At 43.0% G+C, this 21,888-nt stretch overlaps 3 protein-coding genes across 25 annotated transcripts; 1 reads left to right on the plus strand and 2 right to left on the minus strand.

Annotated features, from left to right (window-relative positions):
* Positions 1-353: 353 nt before the first annotated feature.
* Usp2 (Ubiquitin specific protease 2) lies at positions 354-15,601 on the minus strand. Of its 23 annotated transcripts, none has more exons than XM_086837961.1 (11): positions 15,450-15,601; positions 13,473-13,610; positions 12,751-13,410; positions 8,537-9,224; positions 4,558-4,768; positions 4,011-4,157; positions 3,726-3,939; positions 3,336-3,658; positions 3,119-3,268; positions 2,982-3,060; positions 354-2,875 (listed from the first exon to the last, which is right to left on the minus strand). In XM_086837961.1, the coding sequence occupies exons 3-11, from the start codon at positions 12,777-12,779 to the stop codon at positions 2,803-2,805; spliced, it is 1,914 nt and encodes a 637-aa protein (XP_086694087.1). In that variant the 5' UTR covers positions 12,780-13,410; positions 13,473-13,610; positions 15,450-15,601; the 3' UTR covers positions 354-2,802. The 23 variants fall into 23 exon arrangements, with proteins under 23 accessions (XP_086694087.1, XP_086694081.1, XP_086694084.1 ...); XM_086837955.1 differs by having other exon boundaries at positions 8,537-9,580; XM_086837958.1 differs by having other exon boundaries at positions 12,751-13,414.
* wap (DDB1 and CUL4 associated factor wap) lies at positions 15,563-20,031 on the plus strand. Its single transcript, XM_020953204.2, has 5 exons — positions 15,563-16,416; positions 16,483-16,675; positions 16,745-17,204; positions 17,269-17,450; positions 17,531-20,031. Exons 2-5 carry the CDS (start codon positions 16,485-16,487, stop codon positions 17,727-17,729), a joined length of 1,032 nt encoding a protein of 343 aa, XP_020808863.1. The 5' UTR covers positions 15,563-16,416; positions 16,483-16,484; the 3' UTR covers positions 17,730-20,031.
* On the minus strand, positions 17,884-21,577 carry tilB (touch insensitive larva B). The gene is made up of 3 exons (XM_020953201.2): positions 21,418-21,577; positions 20,504-21,350; positions 17,884-20,368 (listed from the first exon to the last, which is right to left on the minus strand). Exons 1-3 carry the CDS (start codon positions 21,425-21,427, stop codon positions 20,041-20,043), a joined length of 1,185 nt encoding a protein of 394 aa, XP_020808860.2. The 5' UTR covers positions 21,428-21,577; the 3' UTR covers positions 17,884-20,040.
* Positions 21,578-21,888: the final 311 nt, after the last annotated feature.

Genomic DNA, 21,888 nt, shown 5'->3' on the forward strand with positions numbered 1-21,888 from the left:
CAAAGCTTTCTAGGCATGTAGGAAAGAAAGTAAATTTCCTTTTTAATTTTATAATAGTTTTAAAATTTAAAATTGTTAAAAATTAATACAAATTTTAATTTTTTTACATTTTAAATGGAGTATGTAGATTTGTTAACCAAATTCAAAGTAGTATAAGAAAGCTTTCCGAATTAAAATGAATGCTATATTGGGATTGTTGAGTTTTTTAAATTTAGATTTGTATTAAAATTGTCATATAATAATATATATATATAAATTTAAAGTATAAACAAAATACATTACATTACGTTAAAACCCCGTTTGCAGTCCTTATCGATAAGTTTATCGAAATCAAAACTAAATTCAAAATCTTGTTTTTTTATTTTTTTTTCGTTTATTTTTCTTGTTTTCCTCTTTGTGTTTTGTTTTATTCTTTTTTGCATTTTTTTGTTTGGTTTTCTTTTTAACGTTAGTAAAATATCCAACAATTATAATGTAACTAATATTTAAGCCAGAAAAAAATATATAGTAGTCGCAGTTTGCTGTTTTACTTTCTTTTTTTTTTCGTTCATTTACAAATAAATAAATAATGTGTCTTGTTGTTATTTTTTATTTCAAATCTTCCATCAATTATAGTGTATATGCTGCAGTGTAGGCGTTTTGTAGGTTTCATCTCTCGTTGTTGTTCCGCTTCATTTCTTTATTTTAATTTTTGTTTCTGCAGAAAACAAGTTGCAGTATGTACACAATATATATACTCCCGTTTCGCTGAGTGTAGGAGTCTCTGTATGTCTGTGTGTGTTTGTTTATATATCATTTACATAAATACAATAAATAAATAAATTACATAATATAGTGTATATTATATATGTAGGTATAAAAACAAAAAATAGGCAACAAAAATATATAAATATATATATAGATTTGTATACATAGCATGTATAAGGAGGAAGGGGTAGGGACGTTGGGATGGGTAAAAAACGCTCTTGACTTAAGCTTAAAAATATATATATATATACGCACAGAGTTAAAAAAAAAGAAAACAAATGAGATATATAGAAATACAATTATTTAAAAAACAGTTTTTTTCGGTTAAGTAGCGCATAAAACATAACATCAACTCTTGCTGTTTCTTCGCTTTCCGTTGCTTTATTTTGAGACTAGTTCTGGGTTTCTATTATAACAATTCTCCCTTTCGTGGACGAAAAAAAAAACAATCATTGCAACAAAAACACAAAAATTATACAATTTTGAACGAACTGAACGAACGAGCGCTGTGGCTCTCCTTGGCAGAATTTCCCTCTAATTGGTTGCTACTCTGGATTTGGTTCTAGTTGGTGTTTCGTCTAAAAGGGAAATTCCCCATGCAGGCTGGATGGTTTTGTTTTTTTGGTTGGTGTTTCGGCTAAAACGATAACGATAAATATTTCTTTGTTTTTCTCTTGCTGTCGCCGCATCTGCTTCTCTTCACTTCCTCTTCGATTGTTTCCGTTAATTTGTAATTAGCTTTTAATTTAGTTTAACATTTATCATAAGTACGTTCTCACAATGCAGATTTTATTTTGTTGTTGTCAGCTGTCGCACGTCGCGTCGTTTTTCGGTAACATTTCCTTCCTTCCCTATTTCTCATTTCTCTCATTATCAGTTAATTAATCACTATGTTTTCGGGTTTTTAGTTGTTACTTGTTAATTTTTAGTTTTCTTTTTAGTTGCTAAAAAGCCATTTTACTTAGCTAGTTAGTTTTTAGTTTTCTTTTTGTTTATGTTTAGTGTGATTTTTGTGGTGCGATTGCATTGGTTTTTCTTCTTTCTTTTTGCTTTGTTTTACTTGTTGCATTTGAATCGTCTTTAGTTTTTTAAGTATTTTTATTGCATTTACTTTTTTGTTGTTGGGCTTTTTTTTATGAAACATTGCAGAAGAAAGACGAATTTCAAATATATATATTTGTGTTTAAAGATAATTTTAGGTATCTCTTTCTCCGCTTATGTAGAGTTTAGCATTCTTCTTTTTTGTCGCATTGCCCTTCCATCGTCGCTTAGCTTACGTTACTTTTTGTTGGTTTTCATTTCCTTTTTATCGTTTATGTTTTGTTTCTTCTTTTTGCACACAACCACAGGGACAGGCTTTCGGCAAACCAAGGGACAGACTCAGAGCCGCGAGGAGACGTTAAACGGAAGTTATTAGAAGAGATAGTTATAGGGATGGAGAGAGATAGAGAGATAGGGGGCGTGGCATAAATAACACTTAATAATCAGGAGGGAAATACACATTAAGTCCTTGCAACGCCTTTGGCTTTATCCCCGCTCGATTTTTTTTTGTTTTTGCTACTGGTTTGCCGAAAGTTGTTATTGCACAGATTATATGTATCTTTGTTTTGTTGTTTGTTTGTCTGTCTGCATGTTTTGTGTATGTTTGTTTTGGGTTCGTTTCTTATGTACATCCAATCTCGTTCATCCGTTCATCGTGGACTTGGCTTCGCTTCCGCCTCCCACTGCTTTCTTCTGGGTTTCTTTTGTTTTTGTTGTATTTAGTTAGGAGTTAGTTTCTGGTTCTCTTCCTTCTTGTTTTCTCTTATTTCTTGAGTTAATTAAGTAATTTGCTTTTGTATGCAATTCTACGAAGCGATTTTACGAAGAGCCCGCCTGCCAATCCTCCTAGTCCTGCTCCTGCTCCGCTTGTGTTGGTCCTAAGCTCGCATCTGCATCTCATTCAATAATCGTATGCGTCGTATCGCTGCTCCTTGGAGCGAGTGCAAGGCAACCACTTTATCGTGGTTGCCCCTACGCCCAGAATCAGCGAAGACTCCCTCCTGCTTCCGGGCCTTACGCACGCTCGTAGAAAAGTATATAGGCACTGGATGAAACGAGATGGTTTTCGCTCAAGGCATCGCTGACGCTGTAAAGAAGTTGAATGTTATTAAAATTCACAAAATTGTATTAAGTATGTAGTTAAAAAGTTAAATAGAAAGCACAAATCATATCTCCTCGTAACTAATACTCACATATTATCATTGAACTCGTGCCACTTGCGGGAGATGGGATGCTTGCACAGGGCCACATAATGACCGCCAGCCGTCGAGCCTGCAAGAAACTCAGTTAAGGAGTTGATGATAAATGTAAATTAAAGCTGGAAACATACCCATATGATTGGATATCGCATAGAGCGAGTAATGCACATTCGAGTTGGAGTTGGCGCCATAGGAGCCCATGTTGAGCTCGCGATCCGATGTGGGGAACTCAACGATGTTCGACAGTTTGCTCCAGCGCGTCTCCGAGAAGCGTTTAAGGTCTGAATGAAATTTGTATATTATATTTACTATATACAAACTGTTAGGGATAAATGGTGGCAAACTCACGAATAACGAGATATTTGGGGAAACGCTGTATGGTGAAGCTCTTGGTGCATTTCCGTCGTGTCTTGCATTTGGCGCATGTCGGCATCTCGTCCCCGTCAAGAACCTCCTCGCGTATGAAGAGGTCCAGGCAGGCCTCAAGCTTGCAGCGTGACGAGGAAGGGAGCGGTACGCTCAGATCCCAAAAGGGATCAAATGTAACGCTCGTATTGCCGCAGGTGGTGCACTTCAGGGTGCTCTTTAGCTGCCCCACAAAGAGGTCGCGCACCAGAGAGTTCTCATGTCGCGTATACCATTCCCAGGTCAGGTCCGCCTTCTTATTGTCACTGTCAAGTGGGAATTTCGGATTAGATGGGAAATGCGAATAGAAATATGAGGAGACTGGAGACCCACCTGAGATTATCGTCAATGTTGAGCGTCTCACCCTTGACGCCCGTGTTGAGGGCCGAGTGCAGCGAGTCGAGGAAGAAGCGCAGGAACTCCTGGGCATCCTGCTGATTGTAGTCGCTGTACATGCGGTGCTTCGTGGAGAAGGCACGCTTCAGCTCCATGGGCGTCATTGTGTGCACATTCGAGGTCCACATTTCCTGGATGAGTTTGGCAAATTCTATGGCGAAGAGCAACGAAAATTATGAACATATATATATTTTACGAAACCGTTTTTGGGGGTAACCTTACCGTGGAGTATCTGCTGGTCCTTGGTGGAGGACGAGCGGGAGCCGTGCTGCGAGCGCAGGAAGCGCGTCAGCTCTTGGGTGTGGCTCAGGCACTGGATGACAGAGTTCATGAAGCATGTGTTCCCGATGTTTCTCAGCCCGCACAAACCTGTGGATTGACAAGCGGAAAGAGGGCATTGATATTAAAATTACTGACAAGGGGCAGTTTCTAACGTGGGTCACTCCCCAATCTGGAGGCATGCGCCTGTATGCGGTCACGCTCGCGATTAACCACAGGCATTCGGTTCAGCTTCAATTCCGTTTGATCCTCGGCCTGAATCTCAAGTTCCTACTCCCTGTTCTTCTTATTATACTATGATTCCTTAACAATCACGTGGGTATGTGTGTCGTGTGGTTTATAAGTAACTTTCATGGGGAATTTCAACTGATTACTGGGGAAAAGGTTGTGTGTGTGTGCCACATAGTCAGGTTAACCAACAACCTAACTGCCTAGGGGAAACCCCTATGCCTCCTTAAGGAACTTATCAATTATTCACAATCGTACGCACCTTCTGACTTCTCATCTCTAGACGAGGAGGCGTTCTTATAGCCATCATCCGAGTTGTGCTTCAGCGACGACGAGGTAAGGGTGGAAGTGGAGCCGCTGCTACGGCTAGGGCCGCTCTCACGATCCCGATCCCAGTAACGACTCGACGTAGGTGTCATGGGCGGCAAGACGCTCCGGGCACTGCTGCCAGTAGTGCCGCTCCTCGCCTGCGTCTGTGTAGGAGGGTTAGAGTATCACAAGTTATATATTAGTTAAAAAATGTAGTCCTTTTATTAAGGGGAGCCACGGAACTCAATTGGCCTTCAAGCGACAAGGTTTTAGTGATGGGAATTCTCTTTTTAGGGTAGTTTTAATTAGGTTTCTTCTAGTAAATATGTTTTGGTTCATCTTTTACGAGATTTAACAAAAGATTTTAGTCATTAGGTAAGTTAATTAACTAAGCTGGGTACAAATGTGTGAAGTCCAGACTAATCTTTACTTGGAAAACTTTGAAAAACCAAAGTTGTCTTTAAATTCTTTTACATTTCAAGTACAGTTTCGATTTATCCCTACTTTCCCATCACTAAGTAACCTCCTCAAGCAGGCCTATCGAATTCGCGGCGATTATTAATCGATCGTTAAATAGGGTTAATTTAATAAAACCGAAGCAACTAGCAATCGAGCAGTTAGAGATTAAGGAAGAAACCCATAAGTCCAAGATTAGTGTGTGTTGTGTGTGTTAATGCGAATGAAGAGTGAGTGCGTAGCATGCAAAGGATAAAACCAGGCTTAAAATAGTGATAGTTAAATTATATCGAACGATAGGCAGCGATAGTGTGTCAGTGTGAATCAATGAATTCAAAATGAGAACGCAAAGCGTGATAGAGAAAGACAATGGAAATGCAAATATATACTTTTTGTAGCTACAATAATTGTGTTCAGATCAGAAATGCTTGCTCTTGCCACAAGTCGAATATATATAAATATATATATAGAGAACATATATAAGAAGTTGAAGAAAACGGAATGGAGAGAGAGTATAAAGTAAACTAAACTGAACTGATATAATCGGTGACCTGGCGAAGGACCGACTTACACTATCGCTGGCGGAGCTAGAGGCTGTAGCTGTTACTGTACTTGTGGCTGTGGAGACGGAAGACGTGGCTGGTGTGGTGGCATTATTGGGTGTTGCTGATACTGCTGTTGTTGTTGTTGTTGGTGTTGTTCCTAGCCCAGCTGCATCGCTGTTTACCTGTGTGGCAGTCACGGCACTCACTGCCTGGCGGCTGGCATGCACTCCTGCTCCTGTTTCCATACCCATTTCCGTTGTCGCACTAACACTATTCATGGTGGCCGTGGTCCGGTAGGCGGCTCTGGTCAGGGAACTACTATAGCCCGCTGCTGCCGCCACTCGTATGTTGTCCAGGTCGCTGCTGTAGCGCTGCTGTAGGTTGCCGCTGCTCCCGCCAGCGGCCTGCTGTTGCTGCTGCTGGTGCTGGTGCTGGTGCGATGTATGATTGCTTCGTCCTCCAGAGGCAGCGACCGCAGCTGTCCCACCTGTCCCACTCCCGGTGGCCAACATAGCTGTGGTCGTGGTTGTGGGTCTCTTCTGGATACTAAGATTGTTAAATTTCTCAATGGAAGCCTTAATGCTCAGCGAATCGATTCCATAACGACGAGCATTGCCACCGGCAGCTGACCGGCTCTCTGTGGCGCCAGTAACCTCGCCGGCGCCTCCTCCTCCACCATTGGTCTGACGATGATAGCCGCTGCTGAACTTCTCAAAGTTGGCCGCAAAGTTCGAGTGAGCGGAGGCTATAATGGTGGACTTGGGTCGGGCATAGCGATGGCTGCTGTTTGCTCCACCGCTGCCAGATTGCTTCTGCTCCTGCTGCTGTTGATTGCGATGTCGCAGCTGCAGCGGTGGAGTTATTGGCTTGAAGTAGCATATGTTGGCCTTGGTGGCCGCTGCTCCCGCCCCTCCAGCTCCTCCTGCCCCTCCATTGGCTGTCGGCTCGTCGCTGTCTATATAGGTAATGTCATCGTGTTGCTGCTGGCGTTGCATCATGTTGTTATTCCCGCTGTTGCTGCTGCTGTTGGCGGCGGTGGTGGTGCTGCTTCCGTTGTTATTATTATTGGTATGATGATGTCCATTCATCATCGCTGCTCCTGCTGCTGCGGCGGCTGTGTTGTTGTTGGCGTTAATCGGCTTCAGCTTGCCATAGACCTTTGACGAGGTACCGGAACGGGTACTATACTTGTGGAGCACCCCGTTCGTGTTGGTTTGGTGGCCAGCGGTGATCCTGTTGCTGTTGCTATTGCTATTGATGGTGGTGCTCAGGTTATGGCTCTGACTATGGTTATGGATCTGGCTCTGGCTCGTGCTGGTGCTGATCTGCTGATTGCCATTGAACATGGGCCCCCGTCGCATATCACTGAGGGGATTTGCCCTTCTGCCGTTGCCGCTGTTGTTGCTATTCGAATTATTATTGTTGTTTCTGGTATCTTCACCGGCCCGTATGCGATTGCCTTTTGCTTTGCTGGCCGTGGTTGTGGTCGTGGTCGTCACCTGGGCGTGGGCCAACTCGCATTCGGCCTTGAGAAATGTTGGATCCTTGTAGCTGGATACCAGAAAGTAACGCTGATTAGCAGCCCGCACCGGATTACTGCTGGAAGTAGTGGTAGTAGTGGTGGTGGTGGTGGTGGTGGTGCTAGCGCCGCCTTGCCCTCCGGCCAGTGTCGAACGGACCTGTGTGGCTGGAGTTACTCCTCCGTTGCCGTACTTAATAGACGCCAGGGCGGCGTGCGTCCTGCTCGAAACCACCGAGGGCACGTTGGCTCCTCCTGCTGCTTGCCTACCGTGGGCCTGGCTCTGGTTCTGGTTGAGGTTGTGGTTCTTTGAACGTTGGTTCTGGCTGGTTCCCCTGCCCGATGTTGTTGCTCCGGCTGCACCTTTAGTACCTGCTGCTGCTGCTGCTGCTGTTGCCGTTGCTGCTGCTGTTGTGGCCTCTGCTGCTGAGGATGGTACTACTACTGCTCCCGTTGATGGCTGCAATTTGGATGGCTGTGGAATCTTTTGGAATCCTCTGGTCTTCTTAATGTCTAACATCATTCGACGGGCGTTCGCTCGTTGCTCGATACTCGTTCCTTGCACCTGCCGTTGTTACTCTTTTCTTTCTGTTGCTTTTTGGAAGGGTGGACGAGATGTTGTGTTGTGTTAGTTGTTTAATTATTGCTCGACGCCTGTCACGTTCAAACGTCAGTCGTCAAACGATGACAATGTTGCCCCAAGCTACTTGATGTTTCAGCTTTTGTTGACTCTGCTTTTGCTCCTAAAACTGCTGCTTCTGCTTCTGCTTCAGCTGCTCTCCTGTTCCTGCTCCTGACTAAGAAAAGCCTCTTCCTATTTACCACACACTAAAGCAATTATGGTTTTTCTGGATGATTTCTGTATGATTTTTGTTTTCTTTTTTTGTTTTGGGGAATGTTTTAGGAGGATTAGAGTTAGTCTGGCCTTATTATTAGTTTTGTTCGAGTGGCGTTTAGTTGGACTTTGGACTTGGCTTTGGTTTAGGCTTGACGCGTTTTGCTTTGAATTTGTTTTGAGTTTAGCGGTTTCTTGTTAACTTTTTCGTTTGGTTAAAGTTAGAACAGGGCGCAATCACTGCAAGAGTTTAGCTAAAAATACATAAAAATGTTGAAAGTTGATTAAATGATCGGCTTTTTCGGGGGTCTCTTTTAGCTGTGTTAGGATGACAATGCGTTTGGATAGAACAGAATAGGGGTTAGGGGTTTGGGATACTCTTTTTTTTTTGGGGGAGAGGTTCAGGGTCAGGGTCTGGGTCTGGGTCTCTGGGGGTCTGGGTCTGGCTTGGCACACACACATACACACACAGAATATATAACTGAAACTCAGGAGGTCAGTGGTCCTTGTCTTGGCATGCAATTAGTTTTGGTTTTGGTTTTGGTTTCGCTTCGCTTGGCTCGTTCCTTGCTGTTACCTTGCTGTCGGCGGATGAGGATGATAGCTTAAATGTGGCCGTGGTGCTCACATTTCCATTGTCCACCTCCGCGTGGGCATCGCTGCCATTGTCATTGCCATTGCCATTGCCGCTGCTGGGAGCAGAGATTCCTGCATCATCGGTTGTATCCTGGTTCCTTAGATTGCTCCCACTCCGGCTCTCATAGATGGCATTCCGCTTCGGCGAAGTGGAGAGCAGCGATAGGCCATTTAGCTTTGCCTCCAGTTCACCGCCATTGGTCTCTCCTCTCTCCCCCAACGATTTGTGACCATTGGTTGAGGCTGGAGGCGGCGGCGGTGGCGGAGGAGGAGGTGGTGGTGTGGCCGTAGGTGTAGCTGTGGCTGCTGCTGTTGCCTTGGCTGCGACATCCTCCGCCTGACTGCGACGCGTCCGACTGCTGCGTAGTGTAAAGGTGGCTGTGGGCACATCCCCACTGCTGTTGCTATTGTTTATCGAATACCTGCTGCCGCTACTGCTCCGGGAGGTCGTCCCTGTGCCAGTTCCAAGTCTTCCAGAGCTGGTCGTGACCTCACCGCCCGCATCACTGCTGTTGCTGTAGAGGCGACTATACCGGCTGCTACGCGGCCGATCCAGTGTCACCGTCTCGGTGGGTGTAGCACTGCCGCCGCCACTTCCATTCTCCAGCTCCTGCTCAGCATGCCCCGACCTGGAACGTGACAGTTCACAGTTGGGTTTATAGTTGGCCGGACTGTACTTTTCGTACATATCCAGTCCGGAGGTGGCCACCAGGCGGGCCAGCGATGGGGATGAAGATGAACTGGACAACCGGCTGCCAGATGATGATGATGAAGATAGCTTGCCGCCGCCATGGCCATTGGTCTCCGTGTGATTACTGGAGGAGTTACTTCCTCCAGCGCCGCCGCCGCTTATCGGCGGCTTCTTGGCGGTGGAGGAGACGGAGTCCGCTATACTTCGCCGGCTGACATAGTCATCCCTCTTGGCCGCCGATCCGCTCAAGCTATCGCCATTCGAGGTGATCTTTGATGATGTTTTGCGCGGTAACTTTTTTTCGATCGGTTGGGAGTTTCGATTTTGGTTTTTGGTTTTCGGTGTTTGTATTATATATATTTTGTTTATATATATATTTGATTTTTTTTTTGTTTTTTATTTTGCGAAACATTTACAGGTGACAAATGAGCGGAAACATTTGTGGTGAAGAAGAGGTAACGGTAACGGTAACGATAAACGGCAACGGGTTTCAACATGTTTCGTGTTCACGTTTCAAATGTTTCAAAAAATATCGATAATTAACAAAAACAAAATATGTAAAGAAAAGAAACATCAATGATGAGAGAGTTTAATGACTGGAAATTTGTACAAAAATAATGAACAGTAAATGATATATATATATATAAATAAATAAGATGAATAATGGCAAATGAGGGGTCCACATGAATTGCAAAATAATCGAAAAGGCGATGACCCATCACACCTAATAAGCTTTGTTTTCTTGCATTTGTTATATTAATTAAAACTGTAAAAAACTAAAGATTTCTGTCCCTTTTTGATCATGAATTATTTAAGTCTGCACGGGATAAATTCAAAATCACTTCCATGATGTCATTATAAATTGATGCTGCTTAATCTTATGATAATTTACACGTTAATCGCAATGGCAATATAAAAATTAATTTCAAAAACGACCTCGTTTTCAATGCGCCTAGTCTGCGGTAAATGGTGCGTCTGAAAATAGTAATTAGCGCGAAATGTGTCGCCTACAGAACTTTCCGTACATACTATTGTCTGTGTCAACCAAAAAAAAGTGAGAAAAATAAAAGGAAAAATCGGACCCGACCCACCTACATAATGTAGATGTTGTTAATGCCAGATGTTAACCAAAAGTTATGACGAAAAAGATAAATAACAAAAAAGAAAAGAGTGTGAAATGTCAAGGGGACGCACCTACTGATTGTTTCGATTGTTTTTTATTTCTTTCCACCCTCGAAAATAAATAAATAAACTTCACATGTGGTGTTCTCTTGGGCACACACACAAAACACACACGCACACACACCGGCCAAAGTCAGACAGGGACAGAGCTATGGCATTAACCTTATTGCGAATTTCTCGCGGGGAAGGCGGCGGAAAAGGGTAAGAGAATGACACAATTGTTGCTGTTGTTGGAGGTGTGTTGGCCTTTTGTTGCTTATAACGTGAATTCCCGTTGCCTCAGTCGCTTCTAGTTGTAGTTGCTGCTTTGTTGTTGGATCTGTGCCAACAAGTGGTTCGCGGTTCGGTTCAATTCAGCTCAATAGTCATGCACACACACAGTCCACACACACACACACACACGCATTCCATTCCTGGGCCTCTGACTCTGACTGTGACTGTGCCTGTGCCTGGGCAATGACGCATCCGACTATGTTTGTGTACAAACTAAATGGTTCGTCACAGGAATCGCTATCAGTAGGGAAACCCCTCGTTATCCCTCTTTGCAATCTGTGTGGGTCCTGTATTATTTATTGGTAGAAACTCTGTAAAAAACTAGTGTTTTTAGCATGGTTCAGTAAGGAAACGTTAATTATTCTATTCAGCGCTTCAAATATTATATTCAGCTCGTAATACAACCTATTCAGCGCTTCAAAAATTATATTCAGCTCGACAAAGATTATATTCAGCTCGTAATACAACCTATTCAGCGCTTCAAATATTATATTCAGCTCGACAAAGATTATATTCAGCTCGACAAAGATTATATTCAGCTCGTAATAAAACCTATTAAGCGCTTCAAATATTATATTCAGCTCGTAATCCAACCTATTCAGCGCTTCAAAAATTATATTCAGCTCGACAAAGATTATATTCAGCTCGTAATAAAACCTATTTAGCGCTTCAAATATTATATTCAGCACGTAAAATTCTCAAATTATCAAACAAAGCTCTTCCAGGGAAGTCTCTCCATTACTAAGAAGTAACCCTTTCAAAGTTGTTATTACTGAGAGATCACTGTGCATCGGTATCCGTTATCGGAGGCACAAAATGCCGCATTGTCCGTCCGTCCGTTCGTCGTGTGTTTGTCTTTGTGGACATTCTATTTGCTATTTGCCTAATGCGTGAATATTTGCATTTGTTTGAGTCGAACTGTGTGTGTGGGTTGAGTGTGTGTTGGGTGTGCGTGAGTGGGTGGGTGTTGTTTTTGCTGGTACGTTGTTGCAATGACAAAATACAACACAAACAATACACAAAACGAAATAATCAGCAAAAGAATAAGTAAAGAAAAAAATACGGGAACTAAACTAAACTAATCACTAAATAGGGGGGAGGCTGGGAAGGATCACCACAAATCGGGGGCGTGGTTGAATATGAAAACCATGAGCCATGAGTGTATCGGTAATCTGTTCTTGGGCTTTTTACTTGGAAACGAAGGGCAGGTCACCTACAAGCGCGGTTTGCCAACCTTTCTGTTTTGTTGTATTGCATATATAAAAGCAGACACGACTACAGATCATATTTGAGATATAGGATGTTATATGAAAAGGCAAGGAAGTAATCGCTGAATCTATTTGAATATACAAAACATATGGGTTTTACCCATGTCTTTAAAAGCAGAAGTCTTGAATTTTATACTATTAAACTATTAATTCTATATTATTTTATAGTATCTGTTCATCTTAAAGCATTTTTGATATACAATTTACTATTAGCAAACTCTAAATCTTCAGGTTATAAATTACATATTATTAACTCCACATTAACTCTATCTATCAAAAATATGCTGGCTATGCTATTGTTTAGACTATATTTCTAACGCTAATTAAGGCTTCCCAACTAGATGCCATCACAATTATTATTAATCCCTTTTCGATGACTTGATGATATTCACAGAACGCATGAAATGATCAGATTTTACGGGAGGGAGAGGACAATTTGTGGGAGGGTGAGTAGAGTTATACCAAGAACCCAGCATACAGGATATAATACTTAATCATAATGGAGGGAGAGACAGAGAGATAGAGACATGACTCAGAACCGTGAGAGATCAGCCACCAATCGAACATACGAACATACATAACTAAAAGAGTAAAATCTCGAATAATTCAGGATGTTTCGGTTTCGGTTCGCCTTGGATTCCCCAGAGGAGCTCCAAGGACTTTTCAAATCAAATCAAAGTAAAGCTTAATGGGTTCGCTATAGTTAGGAGACAGGGAATTAAGATAGGATCAAAAACTCACTCCGTATCGGCTGTACGTAGGTGAATCATAACTGGAGCCGCTCAGATACGACGAAGAGCTGGTTGTGCGGTAGGCGGACGCTGTGGAGCCGGAACCACCGCTCAGATACGACGACGACGATGTTGATCCTACGCTGCTCCTTTGCAGGCTGCTGCGCGGCACATACGATGATCCTGAGGTTGAATGGCTTGCAGAGGAGGAGTACGCCGAATATGAGCTGGGGTAATAGCTGCTACCGTAGCCGGACGTGGACGTGGATGAGGAGGAGCCACCGGACGTGGGCAGCCACTTGGAGAGGCTGCTGCCGCGATCGTAGCTGCCCGAGTACCGCGAATATCCGTTCGTGGTGGCCCCGACGCTGGACCGATCCACCGCGCTACCGCTAGCTGAGCCGGTGGCTGAGCCGCTGCCGCCGGACGACGACGACGATGTGCCGTAGAGACTGCCGGTGCCCGCCGCTGACGTTGACGATCTACGCGGCGCGATTACACGCATATTAGTGGCAGCAGCAGCAGCAGCAGTGACCTAGTCCCGGATTTAATCAGGATGAATGTCCAGCCGAGCGTTGTTTGATGATTTTTTTGTTGTTAATTAATGCACGTCCTTCCGTTTGTCCTTTCTTAAATTCCTTTCCGTTGCCTCCTCAATGTTTGTCTGATGCTTTCTAGGTAAAGATTTTCGAATACTTTGAAATGCTTGACTGGAAATTGATTTCAGCTTACCTTGTCTCCTCCTGTATCTTCTTATTTACATTTATCCAAGCATTATCTTCTAGTTTTAGTTTAAATTTAAACTTAATTGCTGCTTATGTGCTACATCTAAGACCCGTTGTTGTTCCTGCTGAAGTAGTAGGCAAATATCTAAAAGAAAAGCATATGCCAGGTATAAAATATCATATCATTTAAAACATCATACAAATGGATCGGAACAGGCATTTTCTGATATTGTAAAAACTGTTAAAAATTGTATTATAATAAAATTTTTTTAACTTTGTGTTTTTATTTTTCAGCTTTTGTTTTTTTTTATGTATTTTCTGATCAATTCTTTTTTTCAGTGAAAAACTCCAACATTTCCCGTTGCTTGAATGCCATTGGCCTCGCGCATATCGTTATTCAGCGTGTTTACTATTATGTTTTTCGTTTTTGGAGAGTATTCAAGGCTGTCGAGTTGAAGGTTTCTTTTCTCTCTCCATAGAATTCGAAGGGATGCCAAGGATAACTGTTTTTCAAGGGGAACTCGGTCTGCCACTTCCATGACCCCCGCCTCCGCCTATGCTCGATTGATTTTTCACAAACACACACACTCACACATAGTAATCAATTAATTAAGCGATGAAACAACAAGAGGAATTTCAGCTACGTTATTTGCCTTTTTTTTGCTGCTGCATCTCTGGCCGTTTCGGCCTTCGGGCTGTCCAACGGTTTTTCCCAATTGGAATAATAAACAGTTAGGCGGAGAATAGAAACCGATCAGCTGCGTCACTTGTTTACAATTGCAAAATAACAATACAAAAAAAGAAGAAAAAACTGCATGCTCGTCATAACAACAATTACGTAGGGCGAGAGGGGCAGAGTGGGAGGTGATGGGTGGCTGGCCTTATGCGGTAACACTAAAAATGAAGTTACGGCTGAGCGTGCGTGTGTGTGTGTGTGCCGCCAGGCAGTCTACGTTCCCGTACGAGGAAACCGTTGCTTTTCCAGCACATGTATGGGTGTTCGTTGGTTGGCAAAGGAAGGGGGGCTGTCGAACAGCGCTTAACTATTATAAAACGGCCACACTTTCAATCGATCTTTCGTTCATAAAATACTACAACTACAACCCATTCACACGCACGCACACACCCACACAAAAGCACGCACCAGCACACACCAGCGTAACCATGGGCAGCACACCACACGCACTTGCAATTGCCTTTTCGAACAACAATAAATGAAATTCTTCAAGTTCACACACAGACACCAGTGCACCTGAACTTTTCCACGGTTACCACGTTTTAATCGCTTTCTTTGGATAAAAAAAAAGTATAGATATATGTGTCTTCTCACTGCCAAAGCGGAACGTCAAAAATCGAAATAATTATGATAAAAGCAACAACAAAATATAAAACGAAACGAAATGAATTCTATTTATAAAGGCGCACACACACACATACACACGCGCGAAAATATTGTGTGTTGGTTTGACAGTGAAATGGGAATGAGAGGGGAACGCTGCGGCGGCAGGGAGTAAGGGATGGCAGTAGTAAAATCTGCGATGAGCATATGCGTGCAGGCGAGATAGCAATATTGGCGACACAGTCACAGTCACACACACTCACACCACGGCCACACGGCCACGAGCTCTCTCTCACACACACACTCTGCCAGACGGCAGGCAACGTACGAATTACGCAAAGTGAAATATCTTTCTCAAAATGGAAAGTGGAAAAGTGATTTAAAAAAAAAGTTTATACCAAAATAGGAGCGAGAGAGAGCGCGGCTATGGGTGCACAGGGAGAGGAGAGCGGGCAATTGGGGAAAATTTGACCGCAAAACGAACATCACGACGCGAACGAGGTCGCGCGGCCGCAAAAAAAAATAGAGTTTCTTCTTGATCTAACGAAATATTGCAACGCGAGCCTACCGTCTCACTTGTTTTTCATCGAAAAACTATAATTTTCGGCTGATTTTAAGCAATTTTCAACACAGCACAGAACTCACTTTGCAATCTGATTTTTTTTTATTTTGGCCGGTGTGACCGCGCTGCACTAATGTCAGAACGACAAAACAAAATACCAAGTGCTATTTTCAGCTGCCTATCGATACTAATCGATAGATATTTGGTATATTCTGTCACTCGCTCCCAGTATATACATAGTTGGTGGTATATTTTGACGGTCATATTACGGTCACACTGTATACATTTTCAGTGAAAATTCTTGAGGAAGAAATTCTATTGAAAATTCGTAAAACAATAACTTTGTTCCGTATCGCCGACCAAACAGTCTTGCCGCACAGCCACGCGAATCGCGTATATCACAAAAGCAAGTGTTATCAATTGCCGCGCGGACTAGCAGAAGCAGCAGTTACAAATTTCGTTCTTGGCCGCCGCAACTGCAATTGTCGCGTCGCATTACGTTTCCAGTGTTGCCACCAACTTTTCCGGGTTGAGGCCGTCGCCGGGAACATTTTGGTAGCCAAGCCGGACGCGTTGCGGCCGGGGGATAATGTCCATGCCGCTGGGTCTGTGATTTGTTATATATCGAGCTCCATCTACCCAACTGGAGGATACACATTACCGTCTTGCGTATATTATTTGGTCGGAAAACGGCCGAGCTGGCAACACTGCGAGGGGAACAAAATGAAGTGACAGAGAGCGAAAAAAAGCTAAAGAAAAACCTAAGAAAAGCTGCAGAATAGTGAGGGGGGAAAAGTGCAAATGCAAGGCGCTAGCGAAGATCTCTGTTACCACCCGTTCCATGAGGCGCAGCAGATAGGCTTGTGGTTGAGTTTTCCGCTGTTCTGAGTGGTCGTCATTATCAATCATTATCATCGTCATTATAATCACCATCGGTCATCGTCATTAGCTAGCCGTCAGCCAGCCAGCCAGCCTTGAGGTGACTCTGCCGCATTAGCTTCCTCTCGATCTCGATCTCTTGGAATTCCATCGCACACCCACACAGTTCAGGTGGGTTTTCCGTGGCTCGTAACCAGCTTCTCCAGATCTTTAACCACTTGAACCCATCCTCTGCAGTCATGTCATCGACCGCCGGCAAGCGCAAGGAGATCTACAAATATCTCGCACCATGGCCGCTGTACTCCATGAACTGGAGCGTCCGGCCGGACAAACGTTTCCGGCTCGCCCTGGGCAGCTTCATTGAGGAGTACAACAACAAGGTGCAGATCATCAGCCTGGACGAGGACACCAGCGAATTTAGTGCCAAGAGGTAAGGAGTTATATGCTGGAACATCATCTAATTCCCATCCTTAATGTATCTTTACCTCCTGTCGCTTAGCACCTTTGACCATCCATATCCAACGACCAAGATCATGTGGATACCCGACTCCAAGGGCGTCTATCCTGACCTGCTGGCCACCAGTGGCGATTATTTGCGCGTGTGGCGTGCCGGCGAACCGGACACACGGCTGGAGTGTGTGCTAAATAACAACAAGAACAGCGACTTTTGCGCACCGCTCACCTCGTTCGATTGGAATGAGGTGGACCCGAATCTGGTGGGCACCTCCTCGATCGATACCACCTGCACCATATGGGGCTTGGAGACAGGACAGCCGCATGCCCGAGTCTATGTGGCGGGACATGTGAAGACACAGCTGATAGCCCATGACAAGGAGGTGTACGACATAGCCTTCTCGCGGGCAGGCGGTGGCCGGGATATGTTTGCCTCGGTGGGGGCCGATGGATCCGTGCGCATGTTTGATTTGCGGCATTTGGAGCACTCGACCATTATATATGAGGTAGGAATGATCTCAATCAACACCAGGTTAGATTCTATTCTATATTTTGGTATATTCCATTCAGGATCCAGCACACACGGCGCTCCTGCGGTTGGCCTGGAATAAACAGGATCCGAACTATTTAGCCACTGTTGCCATGGACTCGTGCGAAGTTATTATTTTAGATGTTCGTGTTCCTTGTACACCCGTTGCAAGACTGAGCAATCACAGAGCGTGCGTCAACGGTATTGCGTGGGCGCCGCATAGGTGAGTGTATAAAGTGCTGGTATCTTCTAGTTCTCTTTCAAAAACACCTCTTGTTCCCCTACCCCCATCCCATCGTCCAGTTCCTGTCACATATGCACTGCCGGTGATGATCACCAAGCACTGATCTGGGATATACAACAAATGCCACGCGCAATCGAGGATCCAATTTTAGCCTATACAGCTGCCGAGGGCGAAGTCAATCAGATCCAATGGGGCGCCACACAGCCCGACTGGATAGCCATTTGCTACAACAAAGCGTGCGAGATCCTCAGGGTTTAAGAGTCAATTTTTATTTATTTATATATGTATTTTAATTTCTCCCCCCTCTGTGTCGGCTGAGTAACGCACACAGAACCCACACACCGCGAACACATGGACACCTCTTTGCTGTTGTTTATCCTCCTTTTTTTTCTTAGAAGAAGTTGAGCTTGAGTTTCATTTTCGTTGTGTCTTGTGGAGAGTAGGGAGGAGGAGCATGAGGCAGGTTAGGGAGATGGCAAAGGCGACGGAGCATGTATTTTAGAGACATCTTAGCTTAGTACACACACACACACACACACACACACAAGTATATATATATATATATAAGTCTAAAGGTATAACCAAACTATGTATTTCTATAATTATGCATGTAGTTTATTTCACACACTGACAACGGCAACAAAAGAAAAGCTAACGAACCCCGCAGAATCGATTTGAGGCGCTCCTTTAATTTATTTTAAACAAAAAGATTTCAGAAACAATGATCCTACCTCGTTTTTTGTAACCAATTTTTTGTGTCTGGCACAGAGACAGGGAGAAGGAGAGAGGGGCAAGGCAAGGCTTTTTCGAAATATTTTTCACTTTTTTTTCTATTGAGAACCAAAAAGAAAACGAACAGAAAACTGAAAACTGAAAACCAACCAACAAACAAACGGAAGATATGAAGGCAGTAGAAACAGAAGCAAAACCATGGACTTAAGCGAATGCAAAAAAAAACAAGAAATGAATTAAATAAATAAGAATAAAAGAAACAAAAAAAAATACTTACAAAAAATATAAAACCGAATAAAAAGCACACACAAGACAACAAAAAAAAAAAAACAAAAACCACAGCTAACAACACAATACTATTTAAAACAAAAAATAACAAAAACTACAAACAAAAGCAAAATACCGAAATATATGAGCGAGAGAGAATACAAGATTGTTGCTATATCCATTTAACGAACGAAATAAAAACAAAACAAAATACAAGGCAAAACCGTAACTATGATCATTTCGAGAATAGGACTCTCCCCCCATTAAATAATCTCCAACAACAACCAACAAATAAACTCATTTTTTTATGTATCTTATGTACTTTATAGCAATTTCACCTCATATATATACTATATATATATATAGAAGGATATATATACAGAAACGCGATAGCAATACACCAGATAATCCCCAAAATGATCATGTATTGTAAATAACAACATGAAAACTTTGTAAAACAAAACAAAAAAATATATATATAAACAATCAGGAGTGGAGCTGCAAAAGCATCGATTTTTTTTCGATATTTTAACATGTAAACATCAATGTATCGGCCAATAAAAAAAAAATTGAGGCTGTTGCAGCTCTAATCAGAACAGAGCCGTAAAGAACTTTTGAACAAGACTTAGCCCCTTGATTTTTGTAAAGCCATATTTAAGAGATCGAATCCGAAACCGAACCCCCTTTCAACTTGAAATACTCCCCAGCAAAAAAACAGAATAAAATAAAATTAAATCGAATTGAGATTAGGGATGTCAGAAAAACAAAAACGTTATATCGTTACTGCATCGATATATAAAGCGAAAATTGATATATAAATCGATAAAAAAAAATATTTTAGCAATGCAATAAATAGATTTCCTTTTGATATATTGAACCAATATAATCGAAAAAGTGAAATAAATGAAGACACACTTTTCGAAAATGTTGGTTTTGATAATCTCGATATTTTAACATTAAATGCGTTAATTTTCAATATTTAAAAATTCGATTTAATAATGAGAATGCTATCATTGCCCTCATATCAAATCGGGCCTTCCCTCTCGATATATATACACATCCCTGATCGAAAACGATAACGAATTGAAAACGATTAAAATCATTTTTGATATTTGTACATCGATTTTCATTGATTTTTTGCAATAATAATGGTTTCTTATCGGAAATTAGAAGTAAACAAAAGAAAAGAAAAACAAATATTAGCAAATAATTCGATAAAGAGGCTCCCCGAACATGTTCTCCTCTCAGTTTTTGTTCTCTTTTTGCATTATCTCTGTATTTACGTTGGCCATTTGTAAACACACATAAAACACACCCAACACAACACACCCCAGCGCATAAATATAAAGACACCCTGGCCGGGCGGCGATTACTAGGATTACAATGTAAGGTAACGCCGATCTTGGTGGAGTTCACCTAAACCCAAACAAAGCAAAAAAAAAACAAACCACTAAACGAAACGAAACAAATCGACGATGATGGAGAGGATGAAGGCGTGGAGTAAAAACAAACCAAAACAGACGACAAAAAAATATTTAAATAAACCATTTTTAAATAAAAACCAATCTTATTAAATCAAATCCGGCAAATCGGCGGGCGGACAAATGTTACTAATATCCACCACACCGCGTAGCTTCTCCCCTTTGGCATCCTTTTCAGCATCCTTTCCAGGAGGAGCAGGCTTGATCCTGGCCGAAGTGGCCTTTGGGGTTAGCAGCTCATTGATTTTCAGCTTACGCAGTATCACCATCAAATGGCCCGTGGTTTGGGAACGCTGGACCGTGGACTCGTCCGGCTTGACTTCTTCGTTGTAGGCTATCTGGAAAATCTTGCCCTTGACGGTCACCCGAGTGTAGTTGGTTTGAACGTCTACGTCGATGAGGGAGGTGTCCAGGTGTCTTGAGAAGGAGGAAAGAAAGCACAGGTTGGGTTAAATGAATAAATAAAGTATGTATCTGCATTATACATTGGAAAACAAACGATATTAATTATTTCAACTTTAAATATCCAAAAATATAGGTTATATCACCCACCTGTAAACCTCCAGCTGGAGCTGGTAGTGATCGGCCTCGTCCTGGAACTTAAAGGGCAGCTTGGCCTGGTTCATGTTATATGGTCTGCCGTCGGGGGCAAAGAAGTGACGCTCTCGACGCGGTGGATCCAGCGTCGACTTGGGCTCATGGCGCTCCCTGCCCAGCCTGTGCTGGCGGGCAATCTCGGTGCGAATCTCCGGGCAATGCTCGCTCTTGGCCTGCCAAAAGGCCTTAGTGCGCTCCTCCTCGTCCTCGATGCCGGCACACTGTTCGGCCAGGGCGGCCTGCTGCTCGGCTACCCGGATGCGCTGTTCATCCCGTTCGATGGACTGATCCGCCTGCCTTTGGACAATAATGGCCCGATTCTTGGCCAACTCTCGAATGGCCTGCAGGCGTTCCGATGGCGTAATCTCGACACAGTCCAGGCTGGTTAGCTGCGGCAGGGTGGCCACCACATAGTCCCGGTAATGGGGATAATCCACACAGGGATTCCCTATCAGCAGCAGCTCGCGGAGATTGTGATTGCCGCGCAGCGACTCCACGCTAGTCAGTTCGCCGATAAAGTTCAGGGTGAGGTCTAGTTTGTTGAGGGACTCGCAGCCCTCGAGATTCTCCACCCGTTCGATATTGTTGATGGCCACATTGAGGTACTCCAGGCACTTCAGCTTGTGCAGATTCTCGAGGCGAGCTATCAGGTTGGACTGGAGCAGCAGAATCTTGAGGTCCCGACACCAGTTCTGGATGTGCTCGATGACCTCGATGTCCTCCTGGTGCAGGGATATTTCCTCCAGGGTGCTGATGAGGCGCTCATTGTGCTCCGATTTCTTGCGCACCAACTCCTCGGTAACTATGCAGAATATATTTGTATAACTTTGTAAAATTCAAATTAAAATTAAGTTACAAAGTATTCTTACTTCGCACCATGATGACGCCGACCAGTGAGTGTGTTTTCCAAACTTCGAATGAAAAACAAAGGAAAGACAGGAAAAGTAAAAGTCAAAGCCGCCTCCGTTGCTAGGCATTTTCCCATTCCTCACTTTTTGTTATTTTAGTGTCTTATTATTTTTATAGAAACTTTGAGTAGCAACATTTTTTTATAGCGAAAAAAAAAAATTGAAATAGTAATTTTAAAATTTCTCATTTTAATTTCACGATTGATAATAATAATTTTGTTTGCATTATTATGAAAATTAGTTAAAATTTGCATTGGCTTCCGTAAAATCGTAACATGAATTTGAATTAATTCTCTATTAAAGTACTTTAAATAATAAATTTAAATTCGATTAAAATTATCGATGTGTGCTGCGCAGTGCGCACTCAATTGCATATCGATTGTGACGTCATCGATAAATCCACAAACAGTCACGAAATTCACTCTAAAAATG

Source organism: Drosophila serrata, unplaced genomic scaffold (assembly GCF_035046125.1).
Source record: "Drosophila serrata isolate PLE 108 unplaced genomic scaffold, ASM3504612v1 contig_336, whole genome shotgun sequence".
In the NCBI taxonomy this organism is placed as follows: Eukaryota; Metazoa; Arthropoda; class Insecta; order Diptera; family Drosophilidae; genus Drosophila; species Drosophila serrata.